The 21039-nt window shown below is 40.9% G+C and overlaps 1 protein-coding gene across 13 annotated transcripts; it reads right to left on the bottom strand.

Moving 5' to 3' along the window:
* Nucleotides 1-2461: 2461 nt before the first annotated feature.
* On the bottom strand, nucleotides 2462-20814 carry B3GALNT1 (beta-1,3-N-acetylgalactosaminyltransferase 1 (globoside blood group)). 13 transcript variants are annotated; one of them, XM_045030511.1, is made up of 7 exons: nucleotides 20029-20395; nucleotides 17927-18066; nucleotides 16631-16785; nucleotides 13397-13537; nucleotides 12924-12995; nucleotides 8647-8728; nucleotides 2462-6824 (listed from the first exon to the last, which is right to left on the bottom strand). In XM_045030511.1, exon 7 carries the CDS (start codon nucleotides 6728-6730, stop codon nucleotides 5768-5770), a length of 963 nt encoding a protein of 320 aa, XP_044886446.1. In that variant the 5' UTR covers nucleotides 6731-6824; nucleotides 8647-8728; nucleotides 12924-12995; nucleotides 13397-13537; nucleotides 16631-16785; nucleotides 17927-18066; nucleotides 20029-20395; the 3' UTR covers nucleotides 2462-5767. The 13 variants fall into 13 exon arrangements, with proteins under 13 accessions (XP_044886446.1, XP_044886444.1, XP_044886445.1 ...); XM_045030509.1 differs by lacking the exons at nucleotides 17927-18066; nucleotides 20029-20395 and adding an exon at nucleotides 20759-20814; XM_045030510.1 differs by lacking the exons at nucleotides 17927-18066; nucleotides 20029-20395 and adding an exon at nucleotides 20600-20727.
* Between the last annotated feature and the right edge of the window lie 225 nt (nucleotides 20815-21039).

The following is a 21039-nucleotide window of genomic DNA, read 5'->3' as shown; positions in this document are numbered from 1 at the left end:
GGGTAAGAGGTTTAGTGTTCACTCTGTATAACAGCTATCTCATGGGTAGACAACCTCTGGCACGCATGCCAAAGGTGGCACGCAAGCTGATTTTCAGTGGCACTCACACTGCCCGGGTCCTGGCCACCAGTCCGGAGGGCTCTGCGTTTTAATTTTAAATGAAGCTTCTTAAACATTTTATAAACCTTATTTACTTTACATACAACAATAGTTTAGTATATTATAGATTTATAGAAAGAGACCTTCTAAAAACGTTCAAATGTATTACTGGCACGCGAAACCTTATATTAGAGTGAATAAATGAAGACTTGGCACACTGCTCCTGAAAGGTTGCCAACCCTTGAGCTATCTGATGGTGCTCTAACTTTATTAGTAAGTCAGAAGAAATTCTTTGCTTTAGAGCAGTTAGGCCAGCTTGAAGTAACAATATATTTGCTAAATAAGTTCTAACTCTGTATTTTGAAAATATAAAAAAAGCTTTTCAAGAAACCAGCTACCTTTTAACAGACAAGATATCACTGCACTAAACAGTAGGAAGATACTGGTGATACATGAGTGTTTATTTCACATGGAGAGGAAAAAAATCTGTATTTTTCTTTATTAAAAAAAAACAAACCCTCAGCCTTCCATTTTCTAAAATAGGTTTTAGGCCTCAATCTTGAAGGTTGTTCTGCAGCAGTCTACCAGTCCAGAGTAACTTCTAGGATCAGGCCCTTAAAAAAGTAGTTTTGAAAAATGGAAGGTTCAGGTTTTTTATTAAAGCTACAGGCAATTAATTTGACTAGTATCTTGAGGTTTAGCAGACATGTAATATAGCTGCTAATCTTTAATGGTGGTTAAGTTTATAATTATCTTTCCAAATCTAAATATTGGAACCTTATAGGACATTTACATTCTAACTTAAGTATACTTTTGTATATTGAATTACTAGGTTTGTTTATATAGCACTGAAGGACTTGTTTTTTGTGCGTCATATACAAAAGTTTCATTGAGCAGGACCTCTGAACATGGAGTATATATAGAATCAGCTATTATATGAGTATCTTAGGTACTGTAAAATGTAAAAGGTCAAAGCAACTGAAGCTTATCTAAAACTATAAATATGATTATGAAAACCACATTAGAGGCCTTCTGGAGGAAAAAGGTTTGAATCCTAATTTTAGAAGAGGCTAGTTTCTTGTATCTTCCTAAGACCAAGAGAGGGAAAAGTCCATATTCCTTGAGCCACAAATGGAAAGGGGGACAGTATTTCCCTGCATTTACAAGTCCTGGGTTCCAACAGCTTGAACCTTTGGAGGTGCATTAGTTTATAGGGAACCAGCTGCTCAGAAATCCAGTTTAGTGTGTATTCTATACAGGTAATTCACAATAAATCACTAATGAGTTATGGTTAGATTCTTTATAAATCTCAATGCAGAATCTATGCAACCATAACACATTGGTTTCAGTTAGTGGTCAAATAACAGTGATCCCAGAACAGACAATCGTGTCTGTCTGTCTGTGTAGAGTCTCTCTAAGTAAAATACCACTTTTTAAAGATTATCACACAGGGAACATCCCTTTAGAGCGTTAGTGTTCAAAAGCTAAATTTCTGAAGTAGTTTTTGGTCTATATTGACTCGATTCAACTCTCCTTAACAAACTACTCAGATTATACAGGTGTGAGATGTGAAATATAGAAAGTGGTTTACCAAGGCAGGTTTTACCAAAAAGACCTAGTTCTTGTCTAGTTTCATGACCATTCGCTTTTTAATTTATTATAATGAGACTTTTGGGATCCCTGTGATTCTACTACTGTAGTGGGATGAGGAGCAGGGGTTGGGGGTGGGCAGCAGGGTACTTTAGAAGTAATAATACAAAGACCAGTATTGCAGTTAGAGGTTGTAGAACCATGTCTGGCCCTGGTATATGGAAGAGTGCTCAGGAAAAATGCTTACATTTTTTATGATTGCTGTTTGGGTTGTTAGAAACTTATCAGATCAGCGCAGTATTTTGTGCATTATAAGAGCAGAGCCTGAGGTATGTATGACAGTAACTAAACCACACTGTCTAAGGAAGTCGTGTTGTTTAACATTTTACATCATCATATCCAAGATCCTCTCTATGCTTTACAAAGTTTGCAGTTGCTTTTCATTCAAAACCAAAAGCATTTAGAGTTTGCATTTTTACTTCAGAAATCTAAGTTGTGAGATAAAGGTCTTCTCTATAGCTTTAAGGAACGCTGCAGACAATGCATTACAAAGAGTCCTGGGCAAGCCAGCAGATTAAATTTTCCGTATCTTGCATAGTGAGTCAGCATGTATATACTATTGATACCTTAAATGAACTTTTAAAAGTCTGATTTTTAATAGCCAGTCAGATTAATGTGGATCGCAGAAAGTAATGTAATAAGTAACTACAGTCACAAGGCTAGAGATAGTGAGGTTTTAGCTATAAAGTTAAAACACAACAATTAGGCTCAATTGGCTTTAATTTATTCTACCTGATATTTTCAATACACTGCAGCATTTGCTTGTTTTAAGGATGCAAAATAAAGCCCTATAATTGAAGGTGAGACAACCATAATACAGCACAGGTTATATTCTCTCAGAGATTAGAAAGATACCTTCTTAGCAGGCATCTACAGAAAAACAATCTAAAACCACATGGGGCCTGTTAGGGATTATAATCCCTTTATGATTATCAGAGGCCCAACATATATATTTATAAACCAAGTTACAGTTTTAATATTTTAGAAAACATGGACCCCACTACACATGGAAATAAGACAAAAGCCATATATCCTTGCCCTGTGGAAAGCGTTTGTTTCCCTTCCATCACACATTACTACTAGTATACAAATATGATTTTTCAATCTTTGAAATGTAGCGTGTGTGTATATAGCATCAAGTAGATCACTTTAACAAGCAGCATTCAGAGGAACACATTTCAAATCCCTCCCAAATCATATATTCTATTTCAAGAACAGGAAGAGCTACAGTTTTCCTATAAGGGTCCAAAACATCACTCAACCCCAATCCCCTTGATGTCAGTGGAAATTTTGTCTAAGGAGTGCAGCATGAGTCTCACGTTTGCCGCTTCTGGTTTTTATAATTTAAGTAACATATACTAACATGTCTGATATAGACAGAAGATTAGGAATTCAGTGTTCACATCCTATATAGTTTACCCTCAATCAGTTTCTAGTTCAAGTTTGTGTGGTACATTATGTACACTGTGAATACAGACTTCAAGCATAATTAAATTCAGTTTAAATTACTCAAACTTTTAAAAACTAATTATACCAAGATAAATGAAACAGGTGATTTAACACAATTTGCTGTAAATACTGCTGTACATTTTCTTCTTTTAGTACTGTACAAATGGCAGACATAAAACAATGCCAAAATAGGGTACAGGCAAACAATATATGTAGTCTGTGGTCTTCATTAAAATGGTTAATCCTGCAATGCACCTAGTCAGGTTAAGTATTTACTATTTGTATTTGAAGGTACGCAATCAATGAATCTCAGTAAAAATGTCTAAACAGTTAAATATGCAAACACTACTGGAAGACTATACAGGTGATAGATACAGTGGTAATTTTACATTGTGAATGCTATTTTCAATAACTAGAATAAAACTCTAAACACCAAACACTGTTTGAGGCTTTTTGTGCATACCACTTCTCTCTGTGAGAATATGTATGGTCCTGAAGGATGTTTGACCTGCTTCATCTGCATCATTTGCAAGGCCAATAAGTTCATAAACAGGATCATAAAGAAATCTTAGGCTGAAGTTTACACTTCATTTTTATCAGAACATGTTAAGGGGACATAGTAGTCTGGGCCCAAATTGTAGTCTACATTAAAATTGACTGATGGTGTAAATTCACAAGATTATTTTAAATTCCCCTCTTACAATCAGATTTGTTTTTTTAAAATAGCCAACCTTTCTGTTGAAGTAACATGGCAAGCAGCAATACATATTTTTATGCTTCTAGTAATAAATTCAAATCTGTTTGGAAATGGGCGAAGCAAGAAAAATGTCTGTTACTAAAAGGTTGTTTCAAAATAAAAGATCAGTTTTGTCACTTTAAGTTACGTTTTGTCACTTTAAGTTACAATTTCAGGTTGAATAAACTCTGTATAAATCTACATTTCTGAAGGCAAAAGCCCTGCCATCGCTGATCAGTGTTTCTCACTCTGGGCCATAGAACCTTGTCAGGCACAAAAATATCTTGCTTGGAGAAAGTTAGTTACTTTTCTCTTAATGTCATACTTATTTTCTCAGCTGGAGCCGTCTGCCTTACATGAGCTTTGTGAAGACCGCAAAGTCTTTGTGATTCAACCTAAAGTATTTTTTTAAAGCAATATTAACCACTGTCCGGCTATACTGAATATCAGTGTTCATGGGGCAAACACTCACTATTAAAATAAACAAATGTTCAAGTCATAGTAGGTTTAAAATAATAAGCTGTTATTATTACAAAGTTATCAATGTTGAATTTTGTTCATAGTGCACATAAAAAATATTGATGAAACCTCATTCTTGGTATTAGTGGTGGAGTTTTTTTATACCTATTCTACATTTGTCTCTAAGAGACTATTTAAAAGTCAAATTAAATGTAAATATCATAACATTAGCTACAGTATAACTAGAAGTGAAGTGGCAGTGCTAGATGTACAGGATGTAACTGTTGTATCTTTGGTATGTGATAGATTTTAGATGTATCAAGAATAATAACTGTGATAATGCAATTGCAGATTCTGTATTGTCTACCAGAAGCGTAAACTACTGGAAACATGGCCTTGCTGATATGACTAAGACAATAAAATACTGGTCTTTACATATGAAATTGCATTTGTTTTCTTTTGTTAAAATTCCTGTTAGAGAAAAGTCTAGAAACAATATTTCCAAATTTTTATTTTAAACTCTGAAGCAAAGAGTTCATTTTGCAAATGGAAGCTGATCTCAGCATTTGAAAGCCATTTAAACTGGCAAGTTTCACAGCAAATCTCATTGCTTATTCTCCCTGCCTGGAGCCATTAAAGCAATTCTATAAAATACATATATAGGCACCTAAAAAAGGCAGCCAGATTTTCTGAAATGCTGAGTACCTAGAAATTCTGCTGACTTCAGTGAAAATACAGCTGTTTAATTTTAAGATCCTAATTTTGAAAACCTTGGCACAATATTTCTAAAGGAATCATTAGTGTTGACTAAGCAAGCAACTTTGAGCATCATGAAGTGCAGAGGAGGAGTTCATGTGTTGATGGGGACACAGGATGAGACATTCCCTAGAGTGGGCTGGGTATCCATATGAAGGAAAACAGATAGGAGTTTGCCCCAGGGTCTAGGTTTGTGGGAGAGTTCTTTGAGGAAAAAAGGGATGCTGCTACTGTAGTTCCATAAATCCCAGGACAACAGATTCCTGGGGAAGTGGCAGGATGACCCCATACTTGCAGCAGACTGTTCAGAAATGAAGCAGAGGGGTAGAGTGAGCAGAATACTGTTACTATATAATCTAAATAATTCTGGAATAAAAAAGGTGCAAGTCTCATTCTCAACTGAAAACCACCATATTGAAAACCCTCTATAGAGATATTCTGCTGTTTTAATGGTACCTCGTAATCAGGGTGGTCCCATAAGCCTGAGTGATCCTTTCTAAAACCCTATTTTCATTTCCTTGTTCTACAAAACTCAGTTTAGACACTTTCTACAGTGCAATTCAAACCAAGAGGCCAGGACAAAGCAGTCAGCTTTTGACAGACCTATATTAATTGGGATCAGTGGCAAGTAAGTGAAGTGTCTGTCAATAAATCCTGCCAAAATCTGATCATTTCACTTGAAGACACACCATGTACCACAATCAAGTGTCTATATTTACAGATGTTAAAGTTAATTTTGTATAAAAAGAAGAGTTGTGTATCTTCTAGAATATGGATGTTCACGTTTAGTATATTTAAGCAAATGCCAACATAAACATCTTCAAATTTAATAGGTTTGATATGACTCATCATTTCATAAATCTTCAGAGCCAGTTTTCCATCAAGTATATACCCCATTCCACTACAGTAGGGAGGATACACCTTAAATGGATATTCATCATAAGAAATATATGTTTTTTTGTAAAACCCTCTGTAGGAAAAGTTATCAATTAGAGGGTAACCAGTAAAAAAACTGTCTGAAGAATTGACATTTTGAAGAAACATTAATAAGTTGCCAGCATTGATGAAAACATCAGAATCAGTCTTCATAACGTATTTAGTATTTGAACAAAACTCAGACACCCATCTGAATGCCATGATTGTTTTCAAGGTAAGATTGTCGTAAGTATCCATAAAATCTTGGCGAATTATGTCGCCATACAGAATGCTTTCATCTTCTATCGATAATGCTAAGCTGTCTTCTCTTTCAGCTCCTTGTCCTAGTAAGAACAGTATTAGAACCTGACTGTCCCCCCAGGATTTTTTAGAACCCCATGTTACTCTAATGGCCTGCCTTGCCTCTATATTCATAGGTTGTGAAGACACCAAGATGACCAGAAACGGATTTGTATCTTTGCATTTCAAACGTTCCCGCAGTGTGAAGAGGAAGTTCTGCTTGTAAACTGGCTCATATTCATAGAAATACATCCAGTTTGTGTGCTCTAGCACAGTATGCGAAGGAAGTGTCATGTACCATGTCGTTATTATGACAGAAAGCATCGAGAGTGCCAAAAAACTCCATTTTAAGTGCTTCATAGACATATTCACCAGAAGCAGCTACAAGATAGATGTGTGCAGCAGAACTTCAAGAGGCTTACAAAATCCTGGGTCACAACTTTTGGGAGCCAGCTTCTTGCTGAAAGAAATGCAGATGGAAAAGGTTAGTACATTAAGAATGCAATTGTACTAATTTTATTATCTGCCTAAAATTGTAACTACAAAACGTGGCTTGATATCATGAGGTCAGAAAAGGAAAACTACACTGGCCCTGCTAAACACTGTTCTTTAGCCACCACTTATATTTTGAACACCACATTCTGATTATGATTGAAGTTTGCTGGTAACTAGAGGAGTGGTGACTGATCTTATTTATGAACAGCTTTCTCCTTGGGAGTCTCATCTACTAAAGGATGAAATATAGAGCACCCTTAATTCCAGAGACAGTTGAGGGCTCTCAGCACATCAGCCCAGTGTCTTAGACTCATTTAAAGCTTGATGCTGGAGGGATGGTGACACACAAAAACAGATGACTAAAGTGTTTTTTTATATTACTGCTCAAAACCCAGTAACAGTTGGCAATTTCTTTTGATGGAAAGGAGGTAAATAATTGTATTACATTTGTAGTTACTGAGTTTTTTATGTAAGCAGGAAGTGACTAGGAGGATATAAACACAAAAAGACACAAACAAGTGCAGACAAATATGCTGTCTTGTCCCATTTTTAGACCCAGCACAGCCTCATCTCCTCATGAACTGCTTGCTCTTGGCTGTATATGCTAGTGAAGAGTCAACCTCTATACAAGCAAACTAAACAAATATTAGAATTACAAGCCTACATCCATAAATATTTCAGTGACACAGACCAAGCTCTTTATAATATGCTGAACACACAAAGAAATGGCTATTTCCTACAGAACAACTATACAATAAAAACAAATTTGTTTAGTTATGCACATATTGAACTAGCCAACTACATAAAGGGGGAATCTACCCAATCCTGCCAGACAGCTTTGTCATTGACTTAAATGGGAGCAGGACTGGTCCATTGTAAAGTAGATCAGGTTAAAACCGTAAGGTTTGTGCCAGAAAAGTTTTCAAGCTTATCATGTAAACACATACACCTCTACAAAAAATACCCCTGTCCTCATGAAATAGATTTAATGAAGAAAGGGTTTGTTCCTATTCAAATATTTCCGTGCAGTTTCTCTAACCCCAATATTGCAAGACTGTGACAGTGCATGAGAGCCAGAAAATGAAATGGACTAGTCCTTTTTCATAGTTCAAGCTGCATGAAATGCAAATAATAATGAACAGTTGGCATAAATAGTGAAGAGTTAGTACAAGTCTTTCAGCTAGTGACTTAGGCTAGGTCTACACTGGGGTGGGAGGTGGGAATCGACCTAAGATACCCAACTTCAGCTACGCGAATAGCTGTCATACGCAAATAGCGTAGCTGAAGTTGGCGTATCTTAGGTCGATTTACCCAGCTGTGAGGAAGGCAAGTCGACCGCTGCCACTCCCCCGTCGACTGCTTCTGCCTCTTGCCTCAGTGGAGTTCCAGAGTCGACGACAGAGCGACTGGGGATAGATTTTATCGCATCTACACTAGACGCAATAAATTGATCCCCGATAGATCGATCGCTACCCTCCGTTCCGGCGGGTAGTGCAGATATACCCTTGGATACTGATCCTGCAGACAAATCTATGCAGGCATAGTAGAACCTTGTGGACGCCACCCATATAAATCTGATTGCAGAATCAGGGCCCTAATGTGATAACAGCAACACCTTTAAGGATTGTGTTTAAAAATAATTTCCTAATCTAATACTGCCCCCTTAAGCAACAGCATTTGTTCTTTACCATCTTCATTTAAAAATAGGTTAGCTGTAAACAGACATTACACTGTCAAGCAATGACATAATCATTACTATTGTCCATGAAGGGAACAAGAACACTCACGTGAGGTACTTTCAAAAGACTTCCGTTGCTGTTTGTGGGAGTTCAAAGTTTAATCTGATGCTCAACACATCAAAATCTACCCCTGCAATGTAAAGTGGTCATAGCAACAAAAAAATTAATCTATGTAGGGGGGAGAGATTTAATTTCACAGAATGATTTCACTGTAATTGACTTTAAAAGTTCACTTCAGAAATTGTTTTTAAGCACCAAAAAGAAAAAAAAAACAAACCCACACCCAGCACATATATATGGAATTACAGCATTGGTCTGAACTTTATCTCCCAACAGTTTGGCTGCCCTAGAGTCAAGATGTGGAACAAGATTTGGACTGAAGTTAGGTGATTTTTTACTGCATATTTTTGGACCTTAACTCATCAATGCTGTATAATGCATTACCTGCAACATCATAAAGCCATTTTGTGCTTGGCAGTTATTTACAGGAGAGACATTACGACAGATAACTAGAAAAATACTGTCATTTCTTAGATCACTAATTATTGGGATGAAATCCTGATCTACTGCACATTCGTGGAGTTATTTGCTTCCCCCTCCTTCCTTCCCTCCCTCCCAAAACAGATGGCAAAAGCTGTTCAGTTTGGCTAGTTAGGAGCCCAGTCCTTGTGAACACAGATCTGCCTTTGAACTCGGCCGGAGTTTCGCCTATATGGAGAATGCAGGATCTGGCCCCATGACTAACCCTTCTGAACATGGATATTTTTTCAGTCACCTATCTAACTTGTTCTCTCAAAATTGGATTTTTCCCACAGAATTAGTCTGTAATGTATTTAAAGAAAAAATACAATTCAAATAGGATTTGAAGTCAATCTAGAAGAATTGGAAAAAGAAAAATTCCCTAGAAAGACTAAATATGAAATTCTTTCCCTGGCTCATACTAATACCTAGAAGCGTAGGACATTGCATGAAAAGCCACTTAATTTACTGTATTTGTTAATCACTTAGGAGTGAGAATATTTAAAAAGTGAATCTGGAGCTGAAGTTTGGCAGGGGGAGGAAGAAACAATGGCAGAAATACGTGAGAAAATATAGGGAAGCCTGTCCAGACTGTAAACTACACCTCTACCTTGATAGAAAACTGTCCTCAGGGGCCAAAAAATCTTACCGTGTTATAGGTGAAACCACATTATATCGAACTTGCTTTGATCCACCAGAGTGCGCAGCCCCGCCCCCCGGAGCACTGCTTTACTGCATTATATCCGAATTCATGTTATATCAGGTCGCGTTATATCGAGGTATCGTTAGGGTACCCATTACAATACTGACAGAAGATTTCCACCCCCTCCCATACATAGTCAGCTTAGAGGGCGGGGGAAACTGTTTCCCTCTATTCATACTCTAACTCTGTACAGCTGCTTGTTTCTGATGACGGCTCTTCAGATCATCTAATAACCTCACCTTTGGTATACAGACTTAATGTTAAGTAAATAGCACTCCATAGTATGCATGTCACAGGGCTTGACAACCAAAGTTTACAAAACAAAAACCAAAGACCAGAAAGTTTCCCCTACTCCTGATGTGAAAGGGAACAAGTTCTACCAAGGCGGATCCCTACTTATTTAAAAGTGCAGGGGACATGATTCCAAATATTAAACAACAGGTTGGAGAACAACGTGCTCCAAGGACTGAAGAGAGCTCTGGGGAAAAGAAAGAACTAAAGATGGAACCACTAATTACTAGCAGCCAATGTATGTGAAAAATCTAAAACATTACAAGCATTATGAGCCAGTTAACCTTGGACACAATGACTTCAGTGTAAGTAGAAGCCTGCCAGTCAGACAAGCTGGAAAGGAATGGTACTAATTAATCCTCCTGGGATGGAAGAGGGCCCTGTTATTACAGCATCGGACTGGGACTCAGGAGACCTGAATTCTATTCCCAGCCCTGTCTCAGACTCCCTGTCTGACCTTGGGTATGATTTTCAAGACAACTCTGCACTCACAATCAGGACCAGATTTTTAAAAGAGGTCAGCTGCCAATTAGACACCAAAGTACATGGGTGCTGAGGACTTTGGAAGTCTGCCTATAAGTGTCACAATGGGAACAGCTGGGTGCTCAGCACTTCAGAAATGAGTCTTGACCAGGTGCCTTAACATGAGCCAAGATCTGGCTCCACATCTCTGTCTGCCTTAGTCCCCAATACAAAGACTAGAAATGACCATTTTTTCCACCCACCCCTTGTCTGCCTGTAGCGTGGCAGTGGGATACCCCACAGCCCCGCTGAGGGACGAACCTCCCCTAACACCAGCGTGGGCGGAGTCACTGGGTCCTGCGCCCGCCCCTCAGAGGTCACGGCGCAGACCCGGAAGTATAAAAGCTCACCGGCAGAGCTCAGTTGGGAACCAGCCGCCGGAGAGGCCAGACGTCTGCGACCGAGCTCCCTCTGGGGAGACAGCAGAAGGCCGCGGCCGGCCTGACGTCGCACCGGGCCGGCTGAGCCTACCCCTCGCTCGTTACCCCAGGGAGGATTGGCTGAGCCTACCCCTCGCTCGTTACCCCGGGGAGGACTGGCCGAGCCTGACTCTTACCAGCTACCCCGAGGAGGAACCGAGCCTGCCTCTTACCAGCTGCCCTGAGGAGCAGCTGAGCCTACCATCCGCTACTTACCCAGAGGAACCGATGGTGTTTGAGACCGCCGGCGACGCTACAACGACTCAGGTGCCCTACGAAGGGGAGTGTGGAAGTAGCCCGGGGGCAGCCGACCTCAGTCTGGCTGCAACACTGCCAGAGCCTATGTCAGTGTGTTGCAGCCAGGATCCCCACTGACAGCAGTGAGTTTCTGCCACTGCTAGGGCCCCAGCCTGCGTCCTCCCTGCCACCCACTCCTTGGGTGGCAGGTTCCCCCTTTTTCCCTGGCCTGGAGAGGCTAGGGCCTCCTGATATTGGAACTATTGACTCAGTCCCTGCCTAAGGGCCTGAGTCTCTGACTATTTGGTTGCTGCCCTGTCCTGACCTAGGGCCTGGGCTATTATTGAACTGCTGACTCAGCCCCTGCCTAAGGGCCTGGGTCTCTGACTATTTGTTTGCTGCCCCGCCCTGATCTACGGCCTGGGCGGCTATCTGAACTCTTGGCTCAGCCCCCTGCTTAAAGGTCTGAGCCCCTGACCGTGTGCTGGCCGTCCCACACTGCCGCAGAGCCCGGACTGTCGGCGGACTAGAGCGAGGCGGTGGGATACCCCACAGCCCCGCTGAGGGACACACCGCGGCAAAGCCGCACTACACTGCCTTTTAAGACTTCCAGCCCCGACAAGCTTGCACCATCTCTTATACAATCATAGCGCAATGTGGTTCCCCTCCAGAAGTTCATAACCCATGGTATTCAAACCTAGATGCTTACAAACACCACAGAAAAAAATCCAATCTATTTCTAGCTAACAGGCACAAATTATCTGAAAATACAATGTCTAATTTCTTTGCTTCTGCTTGTTTTCCTGAAGGACATAGATCACCAATAGAACATGTACAAGGCATCCTTTGGAAAATGCTAGCTCATAATGATTGCTAGAGAGACAACGGGGGTGAACTAATATCTTTTATTAGAGGAACTTCTGTTGGTGAACAACCAGTTTTTGAGCTACAAAGAGCTCTTCCTCAGACTTTTAATTCAGATACATTGTAACAAGTCTTCAAAAAACTACTTGGTATCTTTTGAAAGCGTCTCAACAATCTTGAGTAATTTTTTTCAAACAGCATTGCATGTATTTATAGACCTACAAAGAGAGTCTAAAAGCTTAGCTTACTAAAAAAAGAAATCTACTGCCCCCTGCTGATATTAAACAAAAATACACTTAGACTGCTTTATTTAAAAAGACAACTGTGATATAAAAATTTTATCACTCTGCACTGCACTTTACCCTCACTCAGATGAGACCACAGCCCAGAATACATAATATAACTGGACACTTAACTAGTTTTCAGCACAATATGTATTTTTTGTAAAAACAAAACAAAAAAAAGTGTTAAAACTCAGAAAAATATTAAAATAAACTGATCTTTAAAAATCAGCTTAATCTAACCTGAATCATAAACCATTGGTATTGTGCAGACTCACTAGAGGGCACAGTTAAGGTTGTTTGCCATACATACCTTAACGTGTTTGGATTTCTCTTAAACGTAACCTTAAATCTGAATTCCTGGGTTTGTAATAGCTGAAGTGTATTTTACTTAAGTTACTGATATGTACTTTCAACTTTACTTCCATTTCAATATATTTTATCATGGAATTTCCTTTATAGTGAGTTTGTGCAAGTGTCCCAACCTACTTCAGCACACTCCACTTTTGCAATGGTACCACAGTTCTGCTTACAGTGAAGTTATCCAAGGGAAAGGGGATTCTGAGGGAGAAGGGGAGAGAAGTGACACTACTCAGTATTAAAAGAATTCTAGTATACTGACTTTCTAATACATATTTTTGTGTACTATGACTTTTAGGATAGTCTAGTCAAGCCAGAATATCCTAATAACTACATGCAATATTATGTGGCTTCAACATATACAAAACTGTGTCGCTGCAATTTAGCATGTGCTTCTATGTGCATTATTTAGGTGCTTACATAATGAGTATTTTTGAAAGAAATTCTAAGTGTTATGGAAAGATATTTTGAATCTCCAATTTTGCAAATTAGAAATTGTCTATGTATATTTTGCTTTCATATTACAGCAGTTTAACTTTCCAATTAAAAATTACTTTGGCATAATGATATGTTTCAGAGCACTAAAGAGAGAGAATGTTTACCAGTCAACTATACTGCTGCTGTGTGTAGTATTCCTTCAACCTCTTATTCATCCACTATACAGGAAAAGTTTCTGTGAACATTTCTCTTCTGATAATGCCCTGGAGATGTCATCAAAGTATGTTGCTGTTAGACCTCACTGTCTAAGAAATTGAAGATCTTTTACTTCATTATGAAAGAGGAAAATATTGAATTCCATTGCAGACCTAAAACCAAAAAACTGTACAAACCTCCCCCCCCCCCAAAAAAAACCAACCACAGATGAAATTAATCAAATACAGCAGGGGACTGCAGCTGATAGCACTAAGAATCCTGATCCCCTTACTCAAAACTCCAATGAAGTCAATGAGATTTTTCACCAAGCAAGGAAAAGAGGAATTAGCCCTAAGAAGCAGAACAAACTGAGGAAGCTGTGATGAAAAAGGCAGTTACCAAAGACATTTTTATTCTGCTGAGTTTATTAATAACAGATGCCCTTACTCCTGGGCCTCAGAGGACAGCAGGAAACCTCTTAGGGAATATCATATCCCAACTAGCAATTCCTCCTCCTATGGACAGGAAGAGCCAAGTATGTCTTATCCTGAAAGGAAGGAAGGGTCAGTCAGTAAATAAAGTAAAGCTTACGCCATATCATCACAAACTACCAAGCAGCATGTGACTCAAGCTATCGGAGCAACACACTGCCATGAACAGCAATGCCATTCAACAGAAAATGCATATGAATCCCATTCCAGAATACAGACTACAGGCCTGATTCTATTCTCACTGCAGTCAATTGGAGTCTTGCTATCAACTATAATGGGAGCAGGACTAACCCTATCCCTTCGTACCCGCATGGCCCCACATCATGCCAACATCTTTATGGCTGACTTAGAACAACGCTTCCTTAGCTCTCGTTCCCTAATGCCCCTACTCTACTTGTGCTACATTGATGACATCTTCATCATCTGGACTCATGGAAAAGAAGCCCTCGAGGAATTCCACCATGATTTTAACAATTTCCATCCCACCATCAACCTCAGCCTAGACCAATCCACACAAGCGGTCCATTTCCTAGACACTACTGTGCTAATAAGCAGTGGTCACATAAACACCACCCTATACCGGAAACCCACTGACCGCTATACTTACCTACATGCCTCCAGCTTCCATCCAGGACACACCACACGATCCATTGTCTACAGCCAAGCTCTAAGATACAACCGTATTTGCTCCAATCCCTCAGACAGAGATAAACACCTACAAGATCTCTATCAAGCATTCTTAAACCTACAATACCCACCTGCTGAAGTGAAAAAACAGATTGACAGAGCCAGAAGAGTACCCAGAAGCCACCTACTACAGGACAGGCCCAACAAAGAAAATAACAGAATGCCACTAGCCATCACCTACAGCCCCCAACTAAAACCTCTCCAGCGCATCATCAAAGATCTACAACCTATCCTTATTATGCATCCGAAGAAGTGAGCTGTAGCTCACGAAAGCTCATGCTGAAATAAATTTGTTAGTCTCTAAGGTGCCACAAGTACTCCTGTTCTTTTTGCGGATACAGACTAACACGGCTGCTACTCTGAAACCTATCCCTTCTGTTTCTACTGGTTGGTTGCTTTACAGATAATGTAAGAATTGGAGGAAGATAGCAGCACAGAGAGTAGAAGATACAAGCTAGCAATCTGAAATGTATACGCACACACACACCCCAGCTGATCCATTCTCTCCGAGTAGTCTCCCAAAGTTGACACAGAATTTCACACAATATAATCATTAACATGATGAGTGCTGGCAGTTATGCTACAGCAGTGGCAGTGTTAACAAAGCTCAATGTGCAAAAATCACTACCCCAATATGATTAGAAATGGTCTCCATGGAAGGCACTTAAAAAAAAAAGATGAAATATGCCCATCTACACCATACAAGAGATTAGGTATTCCCAAATAAACATGTTCTAATGTGTTCAGTTTTGAGCTATTGCTAATAAGCAGGGATCCTAGAAATCTGTTTGCCAAAGAAAAACACGGAATTTGTTTTTAACAGAGAATCTTTAGTTTTTACATTTTGTGAACAAATAAAAACATACACAGTGAAACCCTGATTTATCCGATCTAATTGAGATCAGGGACAAATCGGATAATCAAAAATTTTGATAATTAGAAGAAAGGGCAAAGAGCTTTCTATCCCTTATTTTAAGATGGGGGGCTTGGGCAGTCAGCCTCGGGCAGCTGGTGGTTCAGCTAATACAATGAGTTGGATAATGGAGGCTTGGATAAACATTGTGTTCACCTGATTTCTGTATATATTGTGGCTAGGGAAACTAAAGTTGAGCGTTTCATTTTAATTGCAGAAAGACACACATTTATGGATTTTATCAGAGCATTTGGGGGGGTGGAGGGTTCCATGGAAAACTGGGATTCCTGCTAATAAGTAATGATATGGCATTACCAAACTAATCAGATTCACTACATCTTGGGAAGTTCAGTCACTCTTCCTATTTACAGCAAGATCTTATTCAGTCTTCTCTTATATGGACATTATAGTTCATATGGAATTTCCCCTTACCCACCTCATAAGATGTGCTATATGCCTGGATGTTCCCTTTCACTTCAGAGGCAGTTGCTTTTCACTGACACTCTGTGTATCATTTAATATAGTTATAAGAAATGTAAAACCGTATTTTAGAAGGAGAACCTGGTTTATTCCCCTATTTAAAAGTGAGTGTGTGTAGGCAATCATGGTTGGATGTCAGTGACATGTTCTCCCTCCATGTGATAAAACCACTGCCTGGATCCAACCCTGGATCCAGGCTCAGGATGCTGGAAATGCATGTACCATTCTCCTCCTAAAAAAAATGCAAACAGGGCTCCAGGATAGGATTGATATATTAAGTATTATGTAATCATGACAACAATTTGGACCCCCACCTTAAACTGGCACAACGGTATTGGCAACTCCAAATGTTCAAAAATCACGAGATTTAAAAAAAAATAAGTTTACAGTGCTATTTGTTGGCCTTCTAGTTTTGGGGCCTTTTTGAGCTTTTGTTCACAAGTACAAGGGCTAGAAACTTATTTTTTAAATGACAGCTGAGATTCTCATGTAATCACATGACCCTAGGTACTTTAAAAAAGATACCAAGTATCACAAGCTTGTTGTAAGTCACAACAGCAAGATAGACTGTGGATCCCTACTAGCTCGTCAAAGGAACATATGTGGAACATAGAAAACATCCCCAAACCTACCATTGTGATGTTAATTCCAGATTACTCTCACCACCAGTGACAGATGGGAAGGGGAAGACAGTTTTCATGGCCTAGCATAGGAGTGATCTTCTTCTGCTTTTGGTAATGATGAGGTGGAGGATGAAGAGGCCCCCAACTCCATCTCCTCTTCTTCCCTAAGGGAATAGAAATGCAGAAGTAGGAGCATCTAAACAAACACCCTCACTTGTTTCCTCTTCACACCCTATCCTGGCTTAAATACACACCATCCAGAAGCCACAAATGTTATCAACCCTGCAATCAAGTCTACACAGCCCTCTGAGACTCCTCCTTTCTTTCCCTCTTCAGAGAGTTATGAAGGGACAACATGGAATGGGCTTGCTTCAGGAGAAAGAAGGAGCTGCAACAGAGCTACCGGTCTCTCTATATCAGGGGTCAACCTTTCAGAAGCGGTGTGCCAAGTCTTCATTTATTCACTCTAATTGAAGGTTTCATATGCCAGTAATACATTTTAACCTTTTTAGAAGGTCTCTCTCTATAAGTCTATAATATATAACTAAACTATTGTTGTATGTAAAGTAAATAAGGTTTTTAAAATGTTTAAGAAGTTTCATTTAAAATTAAATTAAAATGCAGAGCCCCCCCCAGACCGGTGGCCAGGACCCGGGCAGTGTGAGTGCCACTGAAAATCAGCTCGCGTGCCGCCTTTGGCACCTGTGCCATAGGTTGCCTACCCCTGCTCTATATATTAGAAACCTGGAAACTACCTTGTGTGCAAGCACACACCTTTCAATGGCAAAACCATACCAGCATGGAAACACATCATCCACTCTAAAATTTAACCCCACCAATGCTCGAGGGCATACAACCGCTATACCAAAGCTAAGGGCCAGCAACACTCAAGAGCAGAGTCAGAAACTGCTACCTGTAGCAAAAGCTGACGTGAGGCAAAATTTGCTTCCTTCACCTTTCTCATTCCCCTGGTCCAGAAGCAGCAAATTATAATAGGAGGGTTGTCTTTGTCAGAATTTGCTGGTCCTCACTTTTCCCCATCCTTGTGATGTCAGTTTTGAATAAAATTTGATTTAATGCTGCCCCGTGGAGCTAGTAATAGCCACTGGCAATGCTTCAGTAACACTGCTGCCATAATAAGCAGACATGAGGCACGACTAAGAGACTGAGCCATTGTTTGTGTTGTGTTCTACAGATTCAAATTCCAGCACTTATCTGCATGCACTCCAGCTGCCATTAATTGTGTTAGATTTAACTTTATTGAATTGCAGAGCTGTGTCTGTGATATGAGAGATGCATATGTACCTTGAGGGATCTCAAATATGTCTCATTTCAGCACTGAGTTCTGTATGTCTTGTCAGTCTGGGATGGTTTATGTGGAGCAGGCTCAGTGTCTAAGTGTGGGTAGCTCCAGTTTGTTTAGCTGAACCTAAGCCCACATTTTGCTGTAGCAAAGAGAAAGAGTTAGACTTTGTTATATAATGCTCATGTGCTGCGTTCCCAAAGTGTGCTGCAGCATCTCTAAGGATAAAGTGATAGTACACCTCTACCTCGATATAATGCGACCCGATATAACATGAATTCGGATATAACGTGGTAAAGCAGTGCTCCAGGGGCAGCAGGGCTGCACACTCCAGTGAATCAAAGCAAGTTCGATATAACGCGGTTTCACCTATAATGCGGTAAGATTTTTTGGCTCCCGAGGACAGCGTTATAACAAGGTAGAGGTGTATGTGTGTTATTGGGCATTGCTAAAAGGGAGGAAAGTTAAGGTCACATTGCAAGGGTGGCACATACCTTAATTTGCATCCCTTAATTTGCATCCACATGTATCCGACTAAGTGGGTATTTACCCACGAAAGCTCATGCTCCAATACGTCTGTTAGTCTATAAGGTGCCACAAGACTCTTTGCTACCTTAATTTTGTACTTCATGTTTTTTAGAGGTTTAAGTTTAGCTGCTCTCTGCACTCTGAAAGGGCATGAAGCAGCACTGGGCAACCTTAATTCTGTATTAACAAAGTTTTTAGGCAGTTAATTTCCTTGGGCTTGGTTTTATTTTTTTTTCCTTCTTTTTAAATATATAATTTCTCAGCATCTCCATAACCCAGGTTCCCCTCTCCACAGCCTCTGACTACCTGATGATTACCACAGTCACCGAAGACAATTTGCATGTTAATTCCTTTACTGTCCAACATCATCTCCCCAGCTTAGGGGCCTCCTGTCTCTCTGCCTGTTCAGCAGATTGGTTTTACCTCATGCCAGAGCAGACAGCAGCAGAGGTCCTGCAAGTTAAGAAGCTGGGAAGAGGATGCAGGAACAGTGCAGGAACCAACATGGAGTCAGGTCTATTTTTTGAAGGAAAATAAATATGGAGGGCATGTATGGACCCCTCCTATGCACCCCATACTTCCCTGCACAACTCTGACCTCCCCCTCTTCCTTTACCAGCAGCATGGGGAAGGGCAAGTCTGGAGCACCCTCCTCACTGCAGGAGGCAGCATGATTTAACCTTAATGATTTTTTTCCTTACATTTTTACCTGTAATATGAAGTTGCTCTAAGACAATTATTCATTGGAAACATCCAGTCTTATTTATATGGTCAATTATATAGGAAATATATAAAAATTTTAATCTGTAATGTGAAGCAATTTGTCTAAGGGAGGATAAGTTACTATAATTTTAAATCATTGGTTGACAACTTGTACATCTCGAAGTATTTATTATTTAGCTTAATTTTTCCACACTAACATGTTGTTATGGTGCGGCTATACTGTTGCAGCTCCAATAAAATATTAATCTTGTCTAATCACTCAGTTAGTAGGCCTATTTTTGGATCTATGTTTCATACACCGACAATAGACACATCAGTGAAAACACCCTAGTAAAGATTTTAAGTATCAGAGGGGTAACTGTGTTAGTCTGGATCTGTAAAAGCAGCTGCTTTTGCTGCTTTGCTGCTTTTACAGATCCAGACTAACACGGCTACCCCTCTACATGCATCCGACGAAGTGGGTATTCACCCACGAAAGCTCATGCTCCAAAACGTCTGTTAGTCTATAAGGTGCCACAAGACTCTTTGCTGCTAGTAAAGATATTGTAATCTTGATCTGCTGCAGTTCACAGCCTGCCTGTTTTTAAAGGTCATGATGATCTATAGTGTATTACAAAGACACTAAAAGTTTGCAATGTTGCTGCTACATTGGCACAGGTAAACCATTTGAACAGGAAAAAGAAGTGGAACTGGAGCTATGACATGATACAGTGCATAACTTAGTTACAGGTAAACAATGACATGCATCTGAATAGAGTTATTCAAGGGAAGGGATTGTGTGCTAAGGGCAATTAGTAATAAAATACCATTTTAAAACCAAATAAGTAGAATAAATAGTAAGATGCACCACTTACAGTGGGTAACATGAAATGGAGTCCCAGGCAGGCACAGCGTATGGTAGCTCAGCCAAACCTGGCACTGCTGTAAGGCTCCTTACAGACATGTTACCCCTGCAGAGGCGTTCTCCTCACACAAACCCAGGCAGCATTGTTACCTGTTTTAGGGTGGTGGACATGTCAGATGTGTCACGGAACCACCTTTCTTTGGGCCACTCGGTACCTCGTTTCAGACTGACAAGAGCTGCAACACCTCGGCATAGGGCTACACTGCACTTCTAAGGCCACAACCCTGGGGCTGAGGCGGCACAGCCAGCCAGGAACACCTGCCCCTCTGGCAACCACTGCAGGTGGCTCACCCCATCCATGGTCACTTCAAACCACTCTGCAGGTGTCCCCTCCCTGCCACCCCATCGCCACCATTGTTACCCCCAGCTCCTGCCCCCTTCCCCCCTCCTTCCGCCCCGGGGGCAAGCTGCACCCCTCCCCCTCCCTCCTTCTCTCCCCTTAGCCCCGCTCCAGAGCAGCAGCTGTCCTCAGGGCCAGTAAGGGGAGGCTTAGGCAGACGTTACTGAGCATGCGCACTAACCTTCTAGGGAATAACGGCCCTGACACCACGGTAACCGGAACGGGGGTGACGGCGCAACCCTCCCCAGCGCTCACACGTCCCAAGCCGCACGCGCCGCCAGCCCGCGCTCAAGGGCGGGTGAGCCCCCAACCCTCATCCCCCTCCAAAGAAGCTACCCACCTTCGGGCCGCCCGCTGACCTCAACCCCGCGCATGGGCGGCGGGTGAACCCTCCACCCCCATCCGGGAGTCTAGGCCGCTGGTCCGCCCCTTCCGCCCGAAGCCCCGCACCTCCTCCCAGCGCGGCGCCAGGCCCCCCATCCCCTACCCGCGCCCGCCCGGCCGCCCTACAACAGCTCTACGGGGAACTTGAGAATCCCAGTGTTGGACGTAGATGCCCAACTGCCCCGTTAGACGCCTCTGTTCCAGTGCGGACCTACCCCATAGTGCTCACTAGCCTGC

This window comes from Mauremys mutica, chromosome 9 (assembly GCF_020497125.1).
Source record: "Mauremys mutica isolate MM-2020 ecotype Southern chromosome 9, ASM2049712v1, whole genome shotgun sequence".
NCBI classification, from domain to species: Eukaryota; Metazoa; Chordata; order Testudines; family Geoemydidae; genus Mauremys; species Mauremys mutica.
The sequence above is the reverse complement of the archived record's forward strand: the minus strand, read 5'-3'. Positions and strand labels throughout refer to the sequence as shown.

Excerpts from the sequence above, each read along its gene's own strand:
- B3GALNT1 (XM_045030509.1), bottom strand. The coding sequence starts at position 6,730 with ATGTCTATGAAGCACTTAAAATGGAGTTTTTTGGCACTCTCGATGCTT.